Raw genomic sequence first — 19,210 nt, 5'->3', positions numbered from 1 at the left:
AGTTCAATAAAACTAAAAGCTGGTTCTTTGAGATGGTAAAAAAATTGATAAACCACTAGCCAGACTCATCAAGAAAAAAAGGGAGAAGACTCAAATCAACAGAATTAGAAATGAAAAAGGAGAAGTAACAACTGACACTGCAGAAATACAAAGAATCATGAGGGATTACTACAAGCAACTATATGCCAATAAAATGGACAACCTGGAAGAAATGGACAAATTCTTAGTAAAGCACAACCTTCCAAGACTGAACCAGGAAGAAATAGAAAATATAAACAGACCAATTACAAGCACTGAAATGGAAACTGTGATTAAAGATCTTCCAACAAACAACAGCCCAGGACCAGATGGCTTCACAGGCAAATTCTATGAAACATTTAGGGAAGAGCTAACACCTAGCCTTCTCAAACTCTTCCAAAATATAGCAGAGGGAGGAACACTCCCAAACTCATTCTATGAGGCCACCATCACTCTGATACCAAAACCAGACAAAGATGTCACAAAGAAAGAAAACTACAGGCCAATATCACAGATGAACATAGATGCAAAAATCCTTAACAAAATACTAGCAAACAGAATCCAATAGCACATTAAAAGGATCATACACCATGATCAAGTGGGGTTTATCCCAGGAGTGCAAGAATTCTTCAATATATGCAAATCAATCAACGTGATACACCATATTAACAAATTGAAGGAGAAAAACCATATGATCATCTCAATAGATGAGGAGAAAGCTTCTGACAAAATTCAACACCGATTTATGATAAAAACCCTGCAGAAAGTAGGCACAGAGGGAACTTTCCTCAACATAATAAAGGCCATATATGACAAACCCACAGCCAACATCATCCTGAATGGTGAAAAACTGAAACCATTTCCACTAAGATCAGGAACAAGACAAAGCTGCCCACTCTTATTTATTCAGAGAAGAAAAAGAAATAAAAGGAATCCAAATTGGAAAAGAAGTAAAGCTGTCACTGTTTGCAGATGACATGATACTATACATAGAGAATCCTAAAGATGCTACCAGAAAACTACTAGAGCTAATCAACAAATTTGGTAAAGTAGCAGGATAAAAAATTAATGCACAGAAATCTCTTGTATTCCTATACACGATGAAAATTCTGAAAGTGAAATTAAGAAAACACTCCCATTTACCATTGCAACAAAAAGAATAAAATATCTAGGAATAAACCTACCTAAGGAGACAAAAGAACTGTATGCAGAAAATTATGACACTGATGAAAGAAATTAAAGAGGATACAAATAGATGGAGAGATATACCATGTTCTTGGATTGGAAGAATCAACATTGTGAAAATGACTCTACTACCCAAAGCAATCTACAGATTCAATGCAATCCCTATCAAACTACCACTGGCATTTTTCACAGAACTAGAACAAAAAATTTCACAATTTGTATGGAAACACAAAAGACCCCGAATAGCCAAAGCAATCTTGAGAGAGAAAAACGGAGCTGGAGGAATCAGGCTCCCTGACTTCAGACTATACTACAAAGCTACAATAATCAAGACAATATGGTACTGGCACAAAAACAGAAATATAGATCAATGGAATAGGATAGAAAGCCCAGAGATAAACCCACGCACATATGGTCACCTTATCTTTGATAAAGGAGGCAAGAACATATAGTGGAGAAAAGACAGCCTCTTCAATAAGTGGTACTGGGAAAACTGGACAGCTACATGTAAAGGAATGAAATTAGGGCTTCCCTGGTGGCACAGTGGTTGAGAGTCCGCCTGCTGATGCAGGGGACACGGGTTCGTGCCCCAGTCCAGGAAGATCCCATATGCCGCGGAGCGGCTGGGCCCGTGAGCCATGGCCGCTGAGCCTGCGCATCTGGAGCCTGTGCTCCGCAATGGGAGAGGCCACAACAGTGAGAGGCCTGCGTACAGCAAAAAAAAAAAAAAAAAAAAGAATGAAATTAGAACACTCCCTACACCATACACAAAAATAAACTCAAAATGGATTAAACACCTAAATGTAAGGCCAGAAGCCATCAAACTCTTAGAGGAAAACATAGGCAGAACACTCTATGACATACATCACAGCAAGATCCTTTCTGACCCACCTCCTAGAGAAATGGAAATAAAAACAAAAATAAATAAGACCTAATGAAACTTAAAAGCTTTTGCACAGCAAAGGAAACCATAAACAAGATGAAAAGACAACCCTCAGAATGGGAGAAAATATTTGCAAATGAAGCAGCTGACAAAGGATTAATCTCCAAAACATACAAGCAACTCATGCAGCTCAATATCAAAAAAACAAACAGCCACTCATTTATGTATCTTTTCCTATGGCTGCTTTGGTGCTAAAAACAGCAAAGTTGAGTAGTTGCAACAGAGGGCAGTGGCCCATGTAGCCTGAAATATTTACCACCCGGGCCTTTACAGAAAAGGTTTGCCAGGCTCTGATCTAGGACCTCCCTTCTCTACGAGAGGTCCAAGCATCACTTGAGAGCTTGTGAGAAATGCAGAATCTTGGCTCCATCACAGACAGAGGGAATGCCTCTCAGTGTTGACCTAAAGAAGCTGTTAAAAATGCAGGAGTTCCGGCCCCACCCATCTACCATATTTGAAGCCCCAGGTTTGGGGTGCAGGCTTTATTTTAGGTTTCCCAAGAGAACCTGATGTGCAGCCCTTGGGCAAAGTACCTCACCTCCCTGACTTCCCCCAATCTGTAAAATGGGGGTAACAGAATGAGATACTGAATACGCAAGTCCTGGCACGTGCTGGGCACTCAGTTAACAGAAGCCACGCTCACGAGGCAGTGGCTATGCTCCTTAGTGTTGGCACACACATCACTTATCTCCCCAGCAAGCAAATCTGAACCTGGCTGCTATGAAGACTGTCCTTGAAAAGTGACTCTTGGACATAATAATTTATGGACGCCTCGTTGTCAAACATGACTGTTGTTTATGGAGGTGTTTAAACCTGAATCGTCCCTGCTGTGAAGGGCACTGGCCATTGCCACTTCCCTTGTAACTGCTGCTGTGCTGTGCCCTGTTGTTATGGCGACCAGTTTCCCAAACAGCCCTGCTATTTTCTACAAATCCTTTCGGTTTCCCATGCCCTCAAGTCCACCAGACCTAGAGACAATAGCAGGGTGATTTCTTTTAAACTTTCACAGGAAATACTGTCAACTCTTTAAATTAGACAATTGGCTGTCTGCTGCTTCTCCAGCAGAAGCCCCCAGCCCGGGTATCAGAGCGACCCTGCACAGTGAACCTGCACAAATGTTCCCACTAATTGGAAATCGGTACCACAGAGGATCAGCTGGCACATCAGTTTCTGGCTGGCATTAACTTTGCAAGAAAATGAAGCGGAAAACAAGGAAATGTCCACCACACGTCACGTGTACGCAGCACAGAGTCTGATGTCAAAAGACCACTTTAAAAGATATCGGTTTGGGCTATTGCTGCAGTATTTCTGAAATTAGTTCAATATTGGCACATGTAACTTTTTCAGCAAATATTCACCTTTATGAATTCACTTGACACATGGGAAAGCTAAAAACACACAATTATTATTATTATATATTATTATTACAGCAAAATCTTAATACTAGTAATTATGTTGTCTTGGTTTCTGGCAGACCTAAGCCCCTCCCCTCTCTACTTCCTTTTCTCCTTTCCCCTGACTCCTGCTACTCTTCTCTCCTCTGACATGGTCTTCGGATGAAAGGTACATGCACCTGCCTGCAGCCTACCCAATATCTGTTCTCCCCGTTTTTTCTTTGCAAAAGGACCCGTTACTTTTAGGGTGTCATGAGCCCAGCTAAAAGTCTTGACTTCCTAGGCTCTTGAAGCCTGTGATAGCCATGTAACACGGTTCTGGCCAGTGTGACATGCGAGCAAAGTTTACTGGATGCTGGGAAAGCTATTCTTTTACAGATTGAAAAGAAAACTTAGGTGGAATGCTTCTTTCTATCTTTCCCCCTTCTTCCTATCTAAAATAAGATGCCACAGCAACTTGCAACTATGAGGACGAAATCCACAAAACAAGGATGGCAAAACAATAAGCTCAAAGAGCCTGGGTCCTTGATAGCGGCCTTGAGCAGCGTGGCTACCAATCTCCAGACTTTTTGTTAAGTGCAGAAAAAAAACGGATGGCCTCAGCTATTGTTACAACAAGGAACAACCTCATCAGTGGACCTAGAATCCAAACAGGCAGGTCTGAGGAGAGAGGATGGCTACAGATGTTTAAAAATGCTGAGGTGGCAAGAAGGATATACAATAGGTGATTGGAGGAAAAGATGGGAGAATTCACAGAAAGTCTTCCATTTTTTTAGCGTCCAGAGGGCAAGAACAGAATAATATCGGGAGTATTACATGGGGACTAAGACAGCATATTAATAAGGAACTAACAGAACTGCTGAGAACTGGTAAGGACACTGAGGTTCTAGGCATGAATCACTACTGGATGCAATGGCCAACACTCATGACGTTCAACAGCAATGCCAAGCAACTCAGAAACAGAGGAGGGGTGACCCCGGGTTTGCGATTGGTGAGATGAGTCCAGGGGGAGATTGAAGAGGCGGGGGATCCTGGGTGCCAGGATGGGCAGCACTGAAACACTATGCCCTTATTCTGCTTTATTACCTTTAAGGAAGAGGAACCAGTGAAGAAGATAATGGAAAAGAAATACCACAATGCTGGTCTTAGTAAATGTGAGATAAAAGTAGCTATGTCAAAGGAACATCCTCAGCAACAGCAACCAGGGGATCCAGAGGAGGACTGGCAGGAAGAGCTCGTGCAAGAGGTGGGGACCAGCACAGTGGTTATGGGAAAGTATCCAGGTGAGGTGGTCATCAAAAGAGCTGCAAACCATACTAAATTGTTCCATTTGCAACTTATCCCCAACAGGTGGTGGAGCAGTATTTTCCAAATTGAAGATTCACTTAAAGGTGGCCCCTGCCACCTGCTGATAGCAGTTCAAACTAAATTTCTTGTATCAAGTTCCTGAACTGGAAGTATGATGCTGGGGCCCTCTGGAGTTTAATTCTGAGTTCTCATTAAAAGAAATTTGCTTTCATTGCTTTATTTCTTAATTGCTATGCTTCAGAATCAATTTGTGTTTTATGCCCCACCCTCCCCAGTATGGTAGAGCAAGTCTTGTGTGAAAAGCCCAGTGTGACAGTGTCATGATGTAGTAGGGTCTTACTGGTTTTTTAATAAATCCTTTTGTATAAAAAGAAGAAAGAAACACTGTGCCCTTCATACTTGTGAGTACCTGAATTCTGCAACGACTCCCATCTTACAATGTGGAAACTGAAGCCCAGAAAAGCTAAGAAACTTGCTCAAGGTCACACAGCTGGTAAATGTCTGTTGTTAAAGTCTAATTCCTTAACCACTGAACTGTACTATCTCCAAGCAAAATAACAAGGAAGATGATGATGATGATGATGATGATGAAGAGAAAAGTTAGGACATTGGTCACATGAGAAGGAGATTGTAAACAGAGAGATCAGATCTGGCTGAGTGGTCCCGTAGGTGTGGATGTCTGACAGCTGTGGGTGCAGTGGCTTGGAGGAAAAGGTCTAGAGGCTCTGGGTTGGACTTCCAGGCTGAAGCGCATCTAGCTAGGAGCCGCTGACTCAGCCTTGCCCAAATGCCCATTAAAATGCCTATGAAGATAGAAAAAGACCAGGACTCACAACATTACCCAAAGTAAAGGACTAATGGACAACCTAATCCTGGAATCTGGGAAAAATTGGCACTATTCGTAAAGCAGACAGAGCTAGATTAAGGAAAATCTACTCAGGCTTCTGGCTTTGCTTCATTACACAGAAGCCACATGGCAAGATGTAGGCAGACACTCCATATCTATTCTGTCTGACACAGAGACCCAGAGCTGCAGTGTATGGGGTTGTAGCAACCCCAACGCTGGGCAGCTAACCTGCACGACCTCATGGGCATTCGAGACTCAGACAGAGAGCTGGTACACACACACACACACACACACACACACACACACATACGCACACACACACACACACCCCATGTTTCTACATCCATAAAGCAACTCTAAACCCCAGCAAACATCTAGGCAGAATATAAAACAGCATCCTCAGCCCGAGCCAATTGTGGGGGATGGAAGGGAGGTGAAAGGGGGAGGTGGAGGGGTTACACACAATGGACTCACACTACGCATTAGCCTAGTACATAACTTACCTGAATTCAACTATGTTTGCTTAGTACTGAAAGAAAACAGGGAGAAAAATCCCTTCGCTGATCCACGGTCTTTGCCCCCTGCTCTTCCCCCATTCAAACTAGACTTTGGCTGCCACCACCTCTAAATATTTTCCTGAACACAAAGAAACAAAAGTTATTTTTCTTGGCCTTTGAGCTTCCAAGCAACTTGAGGGATATTTTTCCCATGCCCCTTCAAACTTTAAACATAAACCCTACAGAAGATACAATGTGCACCATATACACCTAGATGCAGGTCCTTAAGGGCAAAACCTAAATGTTACAGAGGCGTTATTTCCTTTGTGTGCTTCTCTGCACTTTCTAGATTTTCTTGAGGAGCACCCATTTCATTTGAAACCAGAAAAAAATCTTATTCTGCCCAAAGACTATTCCATCTTTAACGAGCCCATCAGGTGAGTGGGATGCAGGTGATTTTCTGAGCAGCCCCGGCAGCCCCGCTTGGGGACACTCAGCACAGGCAGGGGGTGGCATTAGTGTCACAGAGCTGCACGTGTCTCTTCAAAGACTCCTGTCATCATCCTTGAGAACGCTGGCAGGAGGCTCCCACTCCAAGTGGCTCATATTTTCAAAAAAGCCAAACCAGATGGGGTGGAGGAGGGCCCTAAATGTGTGCTTAGTCGTTAGCACTGCCCTGCATTTAGAAACTAGAGAACTGGATTCTGAGCTGGGTGCTTCCACTTCCTGGATGGGTGACCCCGCTCAATCTCTTTTATTATTAGTATTGTTATTTCTTAAATGTTATCATAGTTGATTTACAGTGTTGTGTTTAAACCACTCAATCTCTGTGTTTAAACCACTCAGTCTCTTAATCTCACTGAACCTCATTTCCTCATCTGGTAGATGGTGATAGCAATGATTTCTGAGGTTATTTTAGAGAGTTATGTAAGCTAACATCCCAAGAGAAAAATTCTCACCTATAGTAGATGCTCAATAAATGGTATTTGAATATAAATGACAAGGAAAGAGACCCAATCTCTGAAGGAAGTGTGAGGTAGTGACCAAAGAAATCCTCTCTCTTATTATTTCCAAATGTTCAGTGTCTGTGCTCATAAATACATGTTTATTAGTCTTCTGTAGCTGCTGTGACAAAGTACCACAAACCAGTTGGCTTAACAGAAATGTATCATCTCACAGTTCCAGAGGATAGAAGTCTGAGATCAAGGTGCTGGTGGGGTTGGTTCCTTCTGAGGGCTGTGAGGGAGAATCTGTTTCATGCCTCTCCTGTAGCTTCTGCTGCTTGGCTGGCCATCTTTGGCCTTCCTTGGCCGTTCAATCTCTGCGTTCATCTTCACATGGCATTCTCCCTGAGTGTCTGTCTGTCTGTGTGTTCACATTTCCCTTTTCATATGGACACCAGTCACATTAGATTAGAGTCCACTGTAATGACCTCATTTTAACTTGATTACCTCTGTAAGTACCCTATCTCCAAAAAATGTCACATTCTGGAAAAGAACATAGGCAAAACGTTCTCTGACATAAATCGCACTAATGCTTTCTTAGGTAAGTCTCCCCAGGCAATAGAAATAAAAATAAACAAATGGGCCTTATCAAACTTATAAGTTTTTGCTTATATAAAATGAAAGGTTTTGCATAAACAAAATGAAAAAACAGCCTATGGACTGGGAAAAAAATATTTGCAAACAATGAGACCGACAAGGGCATAATTTCCAAAATATGCAAAGAGCTCATACAACTCAATAACAAAAAAGCAAACAACCCAATAAAAAAAATGGGCAAAAGACCTAAATAGACATTTCTCCAAAGAAGACATACAGATGGCCAACAGACACGTGAAAAGATGCTCATCATTGCTAATGATTAGAGAAATGCAAATCAAAACCACAGTGAGGTACCACCTCACGCCCGTCAGAATGGCCATCATTAAAAAGTCTACGAATAACAAACGCTGGAGAGGTTATGGAGAAAAGGGAACCCTCTGGCACTGTTGGTGGGAATGTAAATTGGTGCAGCCACTATGGAGAACAGTATGGAGGTTCCTTAAAACACTAAAAATAGAGTTGCCATATGATCCAGCAATCTCACTCCTGGGCATATATTCAGAGAAAACTCTAATTTGAAAAGATACATGCACCCCCATGTTCATAGCAGCACTATTTACAATAGCCAAGACATGGAAACAACCTAAATGTCCATCAACAGATGAATAAAGAGAGAAGACGTGGCACATATATGCAATGGAATACTACTCAGCCGTAAAAAAGAATGAAATAATGCCACTTGCAGCAACATGGGTGAACCTAGAGATTATCATACCAAGTGAAGTAAGTCAGAAGGAGAAAGGCAAATACCATATGATATCACTTATATGTGGAATCTAAAATGTGACACAAATGAACTTATTTGCAAAACTGAAACAGACTCATAGACATAGAAAAGAAACTTATGGTTACCAAAGGGGAAAGAGGGTGGGGGAAGGATAAATTAGGAGTTTGAGATTATCAGATACAAACTACTATATACAAAATAAACAACAAGGTACTTCTGTATAGCACAGGGAACTATATTCACTATCCTGTAATAAACCACAATGGAAAAGAATATGAAAAATAACATGCATATATATGTACAACTGAATCACTTTGCTATATACCAGAAACTAATACAACATTGTAAATCGAATTCAATAAAAATAAAATAAAACCCCAAAAATGTCACATTCTGGAGGTTAGGACTTCGACATATACACTTGGTGGGACACAGTTCAGCCCACAGCAACAGTCTGAAAGAGCTTTATCTCTGGAGAGAAGGAGGCAGATGGGCGGGGGGGCAGAGTGGGAGGGGAGCACGTGAGGAAGTGAACCCTGCTGCTGGCTGAGCTGGAAGGGGCGGGACCACAATGTGGCTCAGGGTTCACCCACCCAGTCTCCTCTACAGATGGAAGCAAAGGTGGCACTGGGACCAGCCAGAGAGCCTCTGTAGGAGTCCTGGCAGGGTCAGATAGTCTTCTGAGAGGGGCTAGAGACCATGGGCCTGTCACAGAAGGGCTCCTGGGATGAAAGCCCAGGCACCATGGGTAAAGAACAACAGGCTCAGACTCCCGGCTTCACTAAAGGACAGAATGGTCTTATCTGCGGGAAGGGGCTAAGGGTCACAGGTCCACAGACCCCAGGGTGGAGGCAGGACCTCCAGGGGCTGGGGGGTTGCTGAGTGCACGAAAAGTCTCCCTGCTGATTGAGAGGGGACTCTCTTCCTTACAATGGGGCCCAAGCCTGGAGCCTTAAATTCATTTCTGATCAGAGCCAGAATAGCTTTATCTAGTGTCCAATGAAGACACGGTTCACTGGACTAATGTCCAAGACAAGATCATCTAAGATAGGACTCAGGTAAGAGAGTACAAGACAGACAGACAAAACTCACCTGCCTAGCTGGATCATTCACCCACCTAGGTACTTTTACAGTCATTCAGCACACATGGGGTAGATGCCAGGCACACAAATGCCAATCACACAGTCCGCAACCTGGCAGAGCTCACAGGCTAACCCGAGACACAGACGGGAACAAGCCCGGCGGTGCAGTGTGACTGCTGCTCTCACTGGGCTGGACAAAGCACCTGGAGAGCCTGGGCAGGACGGGTGACTGCTCAAGAGACCAGGGCCATGAGAGGTGAGACTTCCTAGATGTGGATGAACTGCCCGGGTTTGCTGCCACCTGTTTCTTGAAGTGATTTCTGCAAAACCACCCTTATAACAAAGGGGCTTGTGTTTGGCAAAGGGGGCGTAGAGAGGTGGGGATGTTTTCTTACTATACAACCCATCAGGTAGACAAGAACCTGAAAAGGACGAGCAGATGGAACTTTTGAGGAAAGAAAACATCATCTCTGGGCACTGCAGGAAGAACGAAATGGACACAGAGCAGTTTTAGGAGATGTATTCATTCAAGAGAGATCGCTTGAGGTCCTACTATAGCCAGGCCCAGCGTTAGGCACAGGACTACAATGGCCAGTGGAAAGACACCTTACCTAACTAACGGAGCAAGTCATTCCCACGGGGGAAGACCTTAGTCAGTAATTGTTTGAATATCTTGTCATAACCTATAATGGAAAAGAATCTGAAAAATTACATATATATATATATATATATATATATAAAATCACTTTGCTGTACACTTAAAACTAACACAACATTGTAAATTAACTATACTTCAATTTAAAAAACTGTTTGAAAATATAACCAAGTGGTAACAGGTATATAGAGAGCTGGGGGAAGCAGGGAGGCTTATCCACCAGGAAGCCCCTGGTGGGTTCTGCACAGGTGCCGTCACTCAAGGAGGGAATGAGGGTGACCGGCTGTGCAAGTCTGCAGGAGCAGTCCTGCTGCCTTCTGCAGGGAAGCCTCCTGCAGGGGTGTGTACACACTGGCCCCTCCCCAGGCAAAATGAACTACTCAGTCCTCTGCACTCCCCCAGCACCCTTCCTTCATGCTGTTCCAGTGTGCACCATGCTGACCTGAAGTGTGTCCACCTATGTCCCCTATACTATTAAGTTCTTCAGGTCGAGGAACATCTTTGTGCCAGCGGTATACTGAATAAACAAACGAGCAAATAAATGTCCTTTATCTTTAGACTTCCAACATAGGGCAACGAAGACCTAGACTACTGTCTTCATGGCACTATCCAAATGAGTCAAGGTCAGTAAGTTCAAACATTAAACTGAAACCAACAAGATTAGCTTTAACAAGAAGAAATATAAAAATCCCAAATTTGGGATATGGAAATCAATAGTACAAATGTAGGATTCATTAGGGGAAAAAATTCACTCATTCCACAAACATTTATTGAGTGTCACCTATATTCTAGACACTGTTCCAGGTGCTGGGTATGTAGTGAAAACCAGACAATGTCACTGATGTCACAGAACTTAGATGTGACTAGAAAGAAAGATCTAAGGGTTTTAACTAATTGCAAGCTTCATGTGAGTCATCAAGGTAATATGGCAACAACAACAGCAGGAAAACAAACAAATCCTAACCTGGTTTTACCTGCATCGGGAAAGGGTCAGTGTCCACATCATAACAGACCTCATATTTCCTTCTGCTGTTCAGCTGATGTCAGCAGCTTGGAGGTAACCATAGGTCCCCTTGTATCAAGAGGGACTTTGACAAATCAAACGGTGCATTTGTAGGAATATGGTCAGTCCCACAGAAGTCTGAGAAATGACGGAAGGAATTGCATGTGTTTGGCCTGGCGGACCAATGGTGAGAAAAAATACAACAGCAATCTTCAAACGTTGAAGGAACGATCTATGTGAGACCAGGTGGAAATTACAAGGCAGCAGGAAGAGTTTCTTGCAAGGGGAACTGCTCCACAACGGTATGGGTAGACCTCCTTCCCTAGGGAAGAGATATCCCTTCCTCAGAGATGCTGCAGAAGAAAACTGTGCTGAGACCAGACTAGACTGCCAAGAGACCACACTAGACTTGGAGTTCCATCCACTGTCAAATCAAGAATTCTACAGTTGATCCCCCCATTCATCAGGAAGGCAGGATTTAGGAGTGAGTCTAATTCTGCAATCTTCCATCTTGCATTCACTAAAGCACTTAGAGCAATTTAAAACTATAAAGTAGAAGCATTTTAGAGAAATTTGAAATGTTTTATTCTCTAGAGACATTAGAAAAATACTAACAGTAGAAAAGGGGAGGGACCTGCCAATGCAGGGGACACAGGTTTGATCCCTGGTCCGGGAAGATCCCACATGCTATGGAGCAACTAAGCCCGTGCGCCACAACTACTGAGCCCACGTGCCACAACTACTGAAGCCCACGCACCTAGAGCCCGTGCTCCACAACAAGAGAAGCCACCGCAAGGAGAAGCTCATGCACCACAACGAAGAGTAGCCCCCGCTTGCAACTAGAGAAAGCCCGTGCGCATCAATGAAGACCCAACCCAATGCAGCCAAAAAGAAAAAATCTATAGACTATCTAAGATAGTCTACGTCCTATACTAGGTTTTAAGAAAAAAGAAAGGAAAGGGGATCTTTAAGGATGTAACTTAAGGGGCTCGTGATTAAATGGAGGTGAAGCTAGGACGTTATTCATGTATGGAATGGCTGAGCTAGGCTGGGGCAGAGCATCCTCAGAGACCCCCTTCCTCCACAGGAGACCTCCCTCAGACCACAGAGGTAAAAATCAGTCCAGCAAACCGATTTTATGAGAACTAAATCACACCAGACCAATTTAATTTCCTCCTGTGACAGAGAGACAGGCTTCGATGACACAGAGAAGCAATGGATATCAGATACTGCGGCTTCAGTTAGGTCTTTAATTCCAGCCTGCGTAATAGCCAAATCTAAACATCGAATTCTGCTGGCAAGTGGAGGTGATCCCCAAACACAGAGATCAAAGGCTCAGGATCACGTAAGGATCCTGTAAGTAAGGAGAAGAAGGAAAGAAATTCTCTCCTTTGTGGAACTGGCAGAAAAACATGCCTCCTTCCTGCGGTGAAATGCAGAATTCATTCAACAAATACCGAACACTTGTCATGTGACGTGATCTCCATCTGGACTGGACTAAGAGAAACAGAAATGAGGTTTACAAGCAGATGTGCTTAAATAGGGCTTTTTGGTAGATATGGGTGTGGAGTTGAGGTTGAGGGGTGGTGGCGCTACAGAAGAAATGGCATCTTTGAGCTGGGCCAGGGGTTTCAATGGGGTAGGGCAAAGCTGGGGGCACTTGTTAAAGAAAAGCTGTGGGCTCAGAAAGACACTTGGAGGAATCTAGGTTAAACTCATTCAAGTGGGAAAACATCAGCAGCAAGGGATGCAAGGCAGAGCAAAGGGGGAGGGAATCTAGGAAGAGCTGACAGGGGAGGGTAGGTTTAAACGGAGAGCCTACTCATTCAAGAAAATCCCAGCCGGGGGCTCCACAGTGTAACTGGCTAAGCACAAGATATAAAGATGCATTAGTCCACTCCCTGCCCTCAGAGCTCCTGAGGCTGGGATGGCTAGAAGAAAAGTGGCTTCAATTTGCTACTAAAGGAGAGTGACCAGGGGCCCAGAAAGAAAGGACTCTTGAGGACTGAGGGAGCTGGGGGTAAGAACTGTGAAAGGACTGGGAGGCTGTGCAGTGCAGACTGGGGCAACTTAACTGTATCCCATCTGCCTTCAACAGATGACCTTCAGAGAGCCTCTCCAGCTCTAGAGTTCTAGTCATGAAGCCCTTAGTGATGATTTTACAATCTGAATTACCCTAAATCCAGCTTTTCCTTTTGTCCCCCCATCAGAAAATAGTTGATGGAAACAGGAAAAAGTGGCATTCTGGCTTCTTATCACCACACAGTCACTGCGGGCCAGTGGGTGCCCCCCAGAAGACTGGAACTGAATTCACAGGTGGTGCACTGGCAGCAGGTGGATGAGGCTGGGGGAGCGGGAGGGAAGAAAAAAATAAAGGATGCTGGCTAATCTCGCAGGGTGGCTGAAACCCAGGAGAACTGTCGCTTTCTCCAATGACCCACTCTGACCAAAGATGACCAGTTGCTAGTCTGAAAAATCCACAAGAATCAAGAAGGCATTTTTCTAAAGGGAATGCCAGTGGATTTCCAGGGACGGCTTGAGTCCATCTTGATCTTCAGAAATGTTCCTCTCCTCTGAGGCTGATGGAAATTTCTAGGGAATTGAAATGATCCTGCCCATCTAAGTGTCTTGCCAATTTCAGGGCGCTGTTCTGAGACTGGAGCTGAGACTTTCCTGTGAATGATTCAGGTCTTCAGGACCACTTGCCTGGCAGGGCTGTCCCATGTTTGGTCGGGTACCACGAATGAGCATGCTTGTCCCAGACCCCTCCCTGTTGCGGGAACCAGATCTCATGATGCATGATGGGACATGACTCAGGATGGCAGAGTAATAAATGAATAAGCATTGGAAACAAATAAATATGTACATATTTAGCCATCCCATAATAACTCTCTCACATTCGTACACATGTACACACACACACACACACCATATACTTCCAGTCGCCAAGGCAACCATTCCCTGAAGCTGTACTTTGTTCTTTTCCACGTTAGATATTTTTAACCTTATTTCCTTGGAGTGCAGCTCTGGTCTTTTTGAGTGTCTCCTGAGAGGTACCATACCTCCTCAGGAAATGTTGTTACATCTAACATTTACCAGGTCTATTTTGAAGGCTCATGTCTTATCCTCATTCTGACACTGAATTCAGCCAACACCATTTGAAAGCCCACTGAAAGCATCAGCAATACGAAATAACCATTATGATTGCTACTGTGAGTCAGAAGAATTAGAGACAAATGAAGTATTATGCCTTGCACAATTTTCACTGATGGTTCTCGCTTTAAAAAAAAAAAATCACAAAGTTCATGTGGAAAAGGACCCAGCTTGGTCCTAAAAGATGGAGACAGAGTCTCAGGATTAAAGTGACAGCTCTTATTTAGGAGGCAGGAATTTAGGACTACTGATGTGTTAGGAGTAGTTGACATTTCTCTCCTCCTCCTTATAATATATGCAATTCTTCAAATTAACCTCGTTTTCTATTTTAGATTTCAATATTCAAAAATGCCAGCAACATAAAGGGAAATAGTTAAAACATTCTTATACAAATACTGATCTGGCTTCTGACAACATCCATGTAATAAGCAGTGAGGTTTTTTCCGTTTAACGTCACTAACAAGTTTATGATTAAAGGTCAGTCTGTGGCAACAGTCTGTTTTCATCTCTACGCTACAATTATTACTGTCTGCTTTAAGAGAAAAAACAAAATCTGATGTGCGACTGGTCCAGGAAGTTCTTTGCATATCCTTCTATCAGATTTCTGCCAGAATGGTAAGAGTGTTTAATTTATAGTCGTAATCCGCTTTCATGACCTGCCTCATATAAAGCATCGAGGCACCGTGGGGTAGAGAGGAAGTCCTTGCTATGAAACAACTGCTTGAAAAGTAAGCTGAAGTGCAGAACTAGTGATGGGGCAGCCGTTGTTTATTTTGCCCTGAACTAGGATTTTGGTTTTCAAAACCCGAGACACGGGAGAAAAGGGGGAAGCCACGAGGAAGAAACCACCCAGGTAATCTGGGCCAGTCTGTAAATCAAGGGAGAAAGGGGCCAGGCGGCCAGTGGATGGAGTGGCCCGGCTGGGGTGCCCAGGCGGCCAGAGGAGGAAACGGGCCAAAATCCAGCGGAGGCGAGTCCAAGCGGGCGAGAAGCCTGGGTGGGCGGCGGGATAGGTGTGCGAGCCGCGCGGGCTGTCCTCCCACCCAACCCGTCCCCGGCCAATGAGCAGGCACGGGCGGAGGCCAAGAGGTGCGGGGTTTCCGCGAGGCCCAGGGGATTAGCTCAGCCTTTTGTAGGGGTCTCTGGTTGGCCCTGCTCCCTCGGCCTGGGTCGGTCAGTCTGTCAGCAGACAGGTGCTGTCTCCCGCCTCCTCCCGCGGCCCCAACACCACCACCACCATTCCGCACAGAATTCTCTGGGGGACTGGGCTGCCCCGGCGCCCCGCGTCCCTCCCGCTTCCCCCTCCCGTGCCCAGCCTCCCAGCGCTGGGGGTCTGCGGGTGCCAGGCGCACTCACCTGCGTGCAGGCCGCCCGCCTCGGGGCCGCTGTCCGGGGTGGCGTTGCTGGGCGACGCGTCCGAGTCGGTGTACGTGAGCCATGTGGACTCGGTCTCGCGAGTCCAGCTCTCGTAGTAGCGGGGCTCGATGGCATCCGCCCGGCTCCCGCCGCAGCCCATCCTCCCGCGCTGCTGGCGCGCCCAGCGGCCGCTCGGTTCGCGGTTCTAGCGGCGGCTCAGCCCCGGCGGCGCAGCCCGGGCCGGCGAGGAGGCGGCGGCGGCGGCAGCGGCGGCGGCGGCATCGCGTCCCTCGACCCGCCCGCGCCTCAGCCACGCGCCCAGTTCCCGCGGCGCCAGCCGCCCCCTCCGCCGCGCCGGCTTCCCGCGCGCCCCTCCTCTCCTCCTCCTCCAAGGCCCTCCCCTTCCCCACCTCTCCTCCCCCACCTCCACTCGCTCTTGCTGCCCTACCCCCAACCCCGTGCCAAGTCAAACGCTGCCCCGCATGCTCCCTCGGTGCGCCCCAGCCGGACGTGGGACGCAAGAGCGGCGGCCTGAGAATAGGAGGAGGGCGGTATGGGGGTGGGTGGATTCCGCAAGGGGTTCAGCCTCGCCGGCTAGGGTTACCCCTTTATTTATCCGTCTCTCCCAACCTCCCTCCCTCCCTCCCTTTCTTCCTTCCACCTTCGTTCCATTCATCCATCCTGGGGGCTTTGGAAGGTACCCCAAGCTTTCTGGCCACTTGTTCAAAACCAGTGGAGCTGGTGACAGCCCAGAAACAGGGGAGGAACTATTGCTACTAAGAATTAAGGAGCAGTCAGACCCCCTGCCTGTCCTAGTTGGTTTGAGGAGCAGAGAGGAGGGCCTATAATTTCTGAGAGAGCTGGGCTGGACTCTCTGTCACTAACACCCTTTCCAGTTCTGTGACTTCGAACTTTGTTCTCAAGAAAGCAAAAGAGGATCAGGAATCGCAGGGCAGCCGGAACACTCTCTCTGGATGGGGCTGGGAGCTGTGGCTGGCTTCCCTTCAAACCCACTGAGGGCCTTGATATTCCAGGTGCACACTCAGCTCTGCGTGCTTCACGTGCGCACACTTAGAGCTCAGACTTGGCTAAGCCAAAGAATTCGCCTGTCCCAAAGGAGCCAGGACACGTGGTAAAAGAAGGAAACTGCCTTAAAGAGACAGCTAAGAAAGAAGGGTTGAAAGAATAAATCCTCAATGACGAGGCTCTGTCAGAATGTCATAGTGTTGAGCAAGTATTGTTTTCATTCATTCAAGATTATATATACATTTTTAATTGAAATATATTTGATGTACAATACTGTGTTAGTTTCAGGTGTACTACATAGTATTTGACATTAGTATTCATTATGTAATGATCACCATGATAATTCTAGTAACATCTGTCCCCATAAAGTTATTACAATATTATTGACCATATCCCTTATTCTGTATATTACATCCTCGTGGCTTATTTATTATATAACTGAAAGTTTGTACCTCTTAATCCCCTTCACCTATCTCACCCACCTTCCCACCTTCCTCCCTTCTGGCAACCATTCTTTTGTTCTCTGTACCTATGAGTCTGTTTTCAGCTTGTTTTGTTTGTTTGGTTTGGTTTTTAGATTCCACATATAAGTGATATCATACAGTATTTGTCTTTCTCTGTCTGACTTATTTCACTTACCACAATACTCTCTAGATCCATCGACGTTGTTGCAAATGGCAAGGTTTCATTTCTTTTTTAATGGCTGAGTAATATTCCATTGTCTATATACCACATCTTCTTTATCCATTTATCTGTTGATGGACACTTACATTGCTTCCATATCTTGGGTATTGTAAATAATGCTGCAACGAACACTGGGGTACATATATCTTTTCACCTGAGTAGTTTTGTTTTCTTCTGGTAAATACCCAGAAGTAAAATTGCTGGATCATATGGTAGTTCTACTTTTAATTTTTTGAGGAAACTTCATACTGTTTTCCATAGTGGCTATACCAACTTACATTTCCACCAACAGTTCCTGAGGGTTCCCTTTTCTCCACATCCTCACCAACACTTGTTATTTGTTGTCTTTCTGATGATAGCTATTCTGGCAGATATGAGGTGGTATCATTGTGGGTTTGATTTGCATTTCCCTGATGATTAGTGACGTTGAGCATCTTTTCATATGCCTGTTGGCCATCTGTTTGTCTTCTTTGGAAAAATGTCTATTCAGGTCCTCTGCCCATTTTTAAATTTTTAAATTTTTTTTTGATGTTAAGTTGTATGAATTCTCTGCATATCTTGGATATTGGAATTGTTTGCAAATATCTTCTCCTGTTCAGTAGATTACCTTTTTATTTTGTTGGTAGTTTCCTTTGCTGTGCAAAAGCTTTTTAATTTTATGTAGTCCCATTTGTTTATTTTTGCGTTTTTTCCCCTTGCTGAGGAGACAGATCCAAAGAAATATTGCTAAGACCAATGTCAAAGAGCACACTGCCTATGTTTTCTTCTAGGAGTTTTATGGTTTCAGGTCTTACATTTAAGTCTTTAGTTCATTTCGAGTTTATTTTTGTATATGATTTGAGAAAGTAGTCCAGTTTCATTCTTTTGCATCCAGCTGTCCAGTTTTCCCAACACTATTTATTGAAGAAACTGTCTTTTCCCCATTTTCTGTTCCTGGCTTCTTTGTCATAGATTAATTGACCATATAAGCATGGGTTTATTTCTGGGCTCTCTAGTCTGTTTCACTGATCTATGGGTCTACTTTGTGTCAGTACCATACGGTTTTGATTACTGTAGCTTTGTAGTATAGTTTGAAATCAGGGAGCATGATACTTCCAGCTTTGTTCTTTCTCAAGATTGTTTTGGCTATTGGGGTCTTTTGTGTTTCCATACAAATTTTAGAATTATTTGTTCTAGCTCTGTGAAAAATGCCATTGGTATTTTGATAGGGATTGCATTGAATCTGTAGATTGCCTTGCAGAGTATGGTCATTTTAACAATATTAATTCTTCCAAACCATGAGTGCAGTATATCTTTCCATTTATTTGTGTCATCTTCAATTTCTTTCATCAATGTCTAGTTTTCCAAGTCTTTTACCTCTTTGATTAGAATCATTCCTAAGTATTTTGTTCTTTTTGATACAATTGTATATGGGATTATTTTCCTAATTTCTCTCCAGGTAAGTCTCTTTAGGCCTGAATGCCAACCCTCAGCAAGGACTCCACTGCTCCAGATTCAGCAGAGCAAACCAGAACTGTAGCCCCTTCCCTCCCTCTGGAGGATGTTAAAGCAGCTTCCACTGAGCACCCCTCCCAGTCCCCAGTCTTGGCTAGCTGACAGGTCCTCATTATTCTACAATTTTGTAGAATTCTGTAATTTTGTCGTAAAGGAAGAGCTTGAGGTTAGTGTCCCAAAGGACAAAATCTGATACCATTCTCTGCATCTGGGTAAAAAAAAGTCAGCAAGTGC

At 44.5% G+C, this 19,210-nt stretch overlaps 1 protein-coding gene across 1 annotated transcript in view; it reads right to left on the bottom strand.

Annotated features, from left to right (window-relative positions):
* BAALC (BAALC binder of MAP3K1 and KLF4) overlaps positions 1-15,932 on the bottom strand; it is a gene marked incomplete at both ends in the record, with an annotated part of 86,046 nt that extends 70,114 nt beyond the window's left edge. Inside the window, one exon of the mRNA XM_079722345.1 lies at positions 15,773-15,932. Coding sequence (XP_079578471.1) covers positions 15,773-15,932 — 160 coding nt within the window. The remainder of the gene's footprint in view (positions 1-15,772) is intronic.
* Positions 15,933-19,210: the final 3,278 nt, after the last annotated feature.

Source organism: Hyperoodon ampullatus (assembly GCF_949752795.1).
Source record: "Hyperoodon ampullatus genome assembly, chromosome: 17".
NCBI lineage: Eukaryota > Metazoa > Chordata > Mammalia > Artiodactyla > Ziphiidae > Hyperoodon > Hyperoodon ampullatus.
The sequence above is the reverse complement of the archived record's forward strand: the minus strand, read 5'-3'. Positions and strand labels throughout refer to the sequence as shown.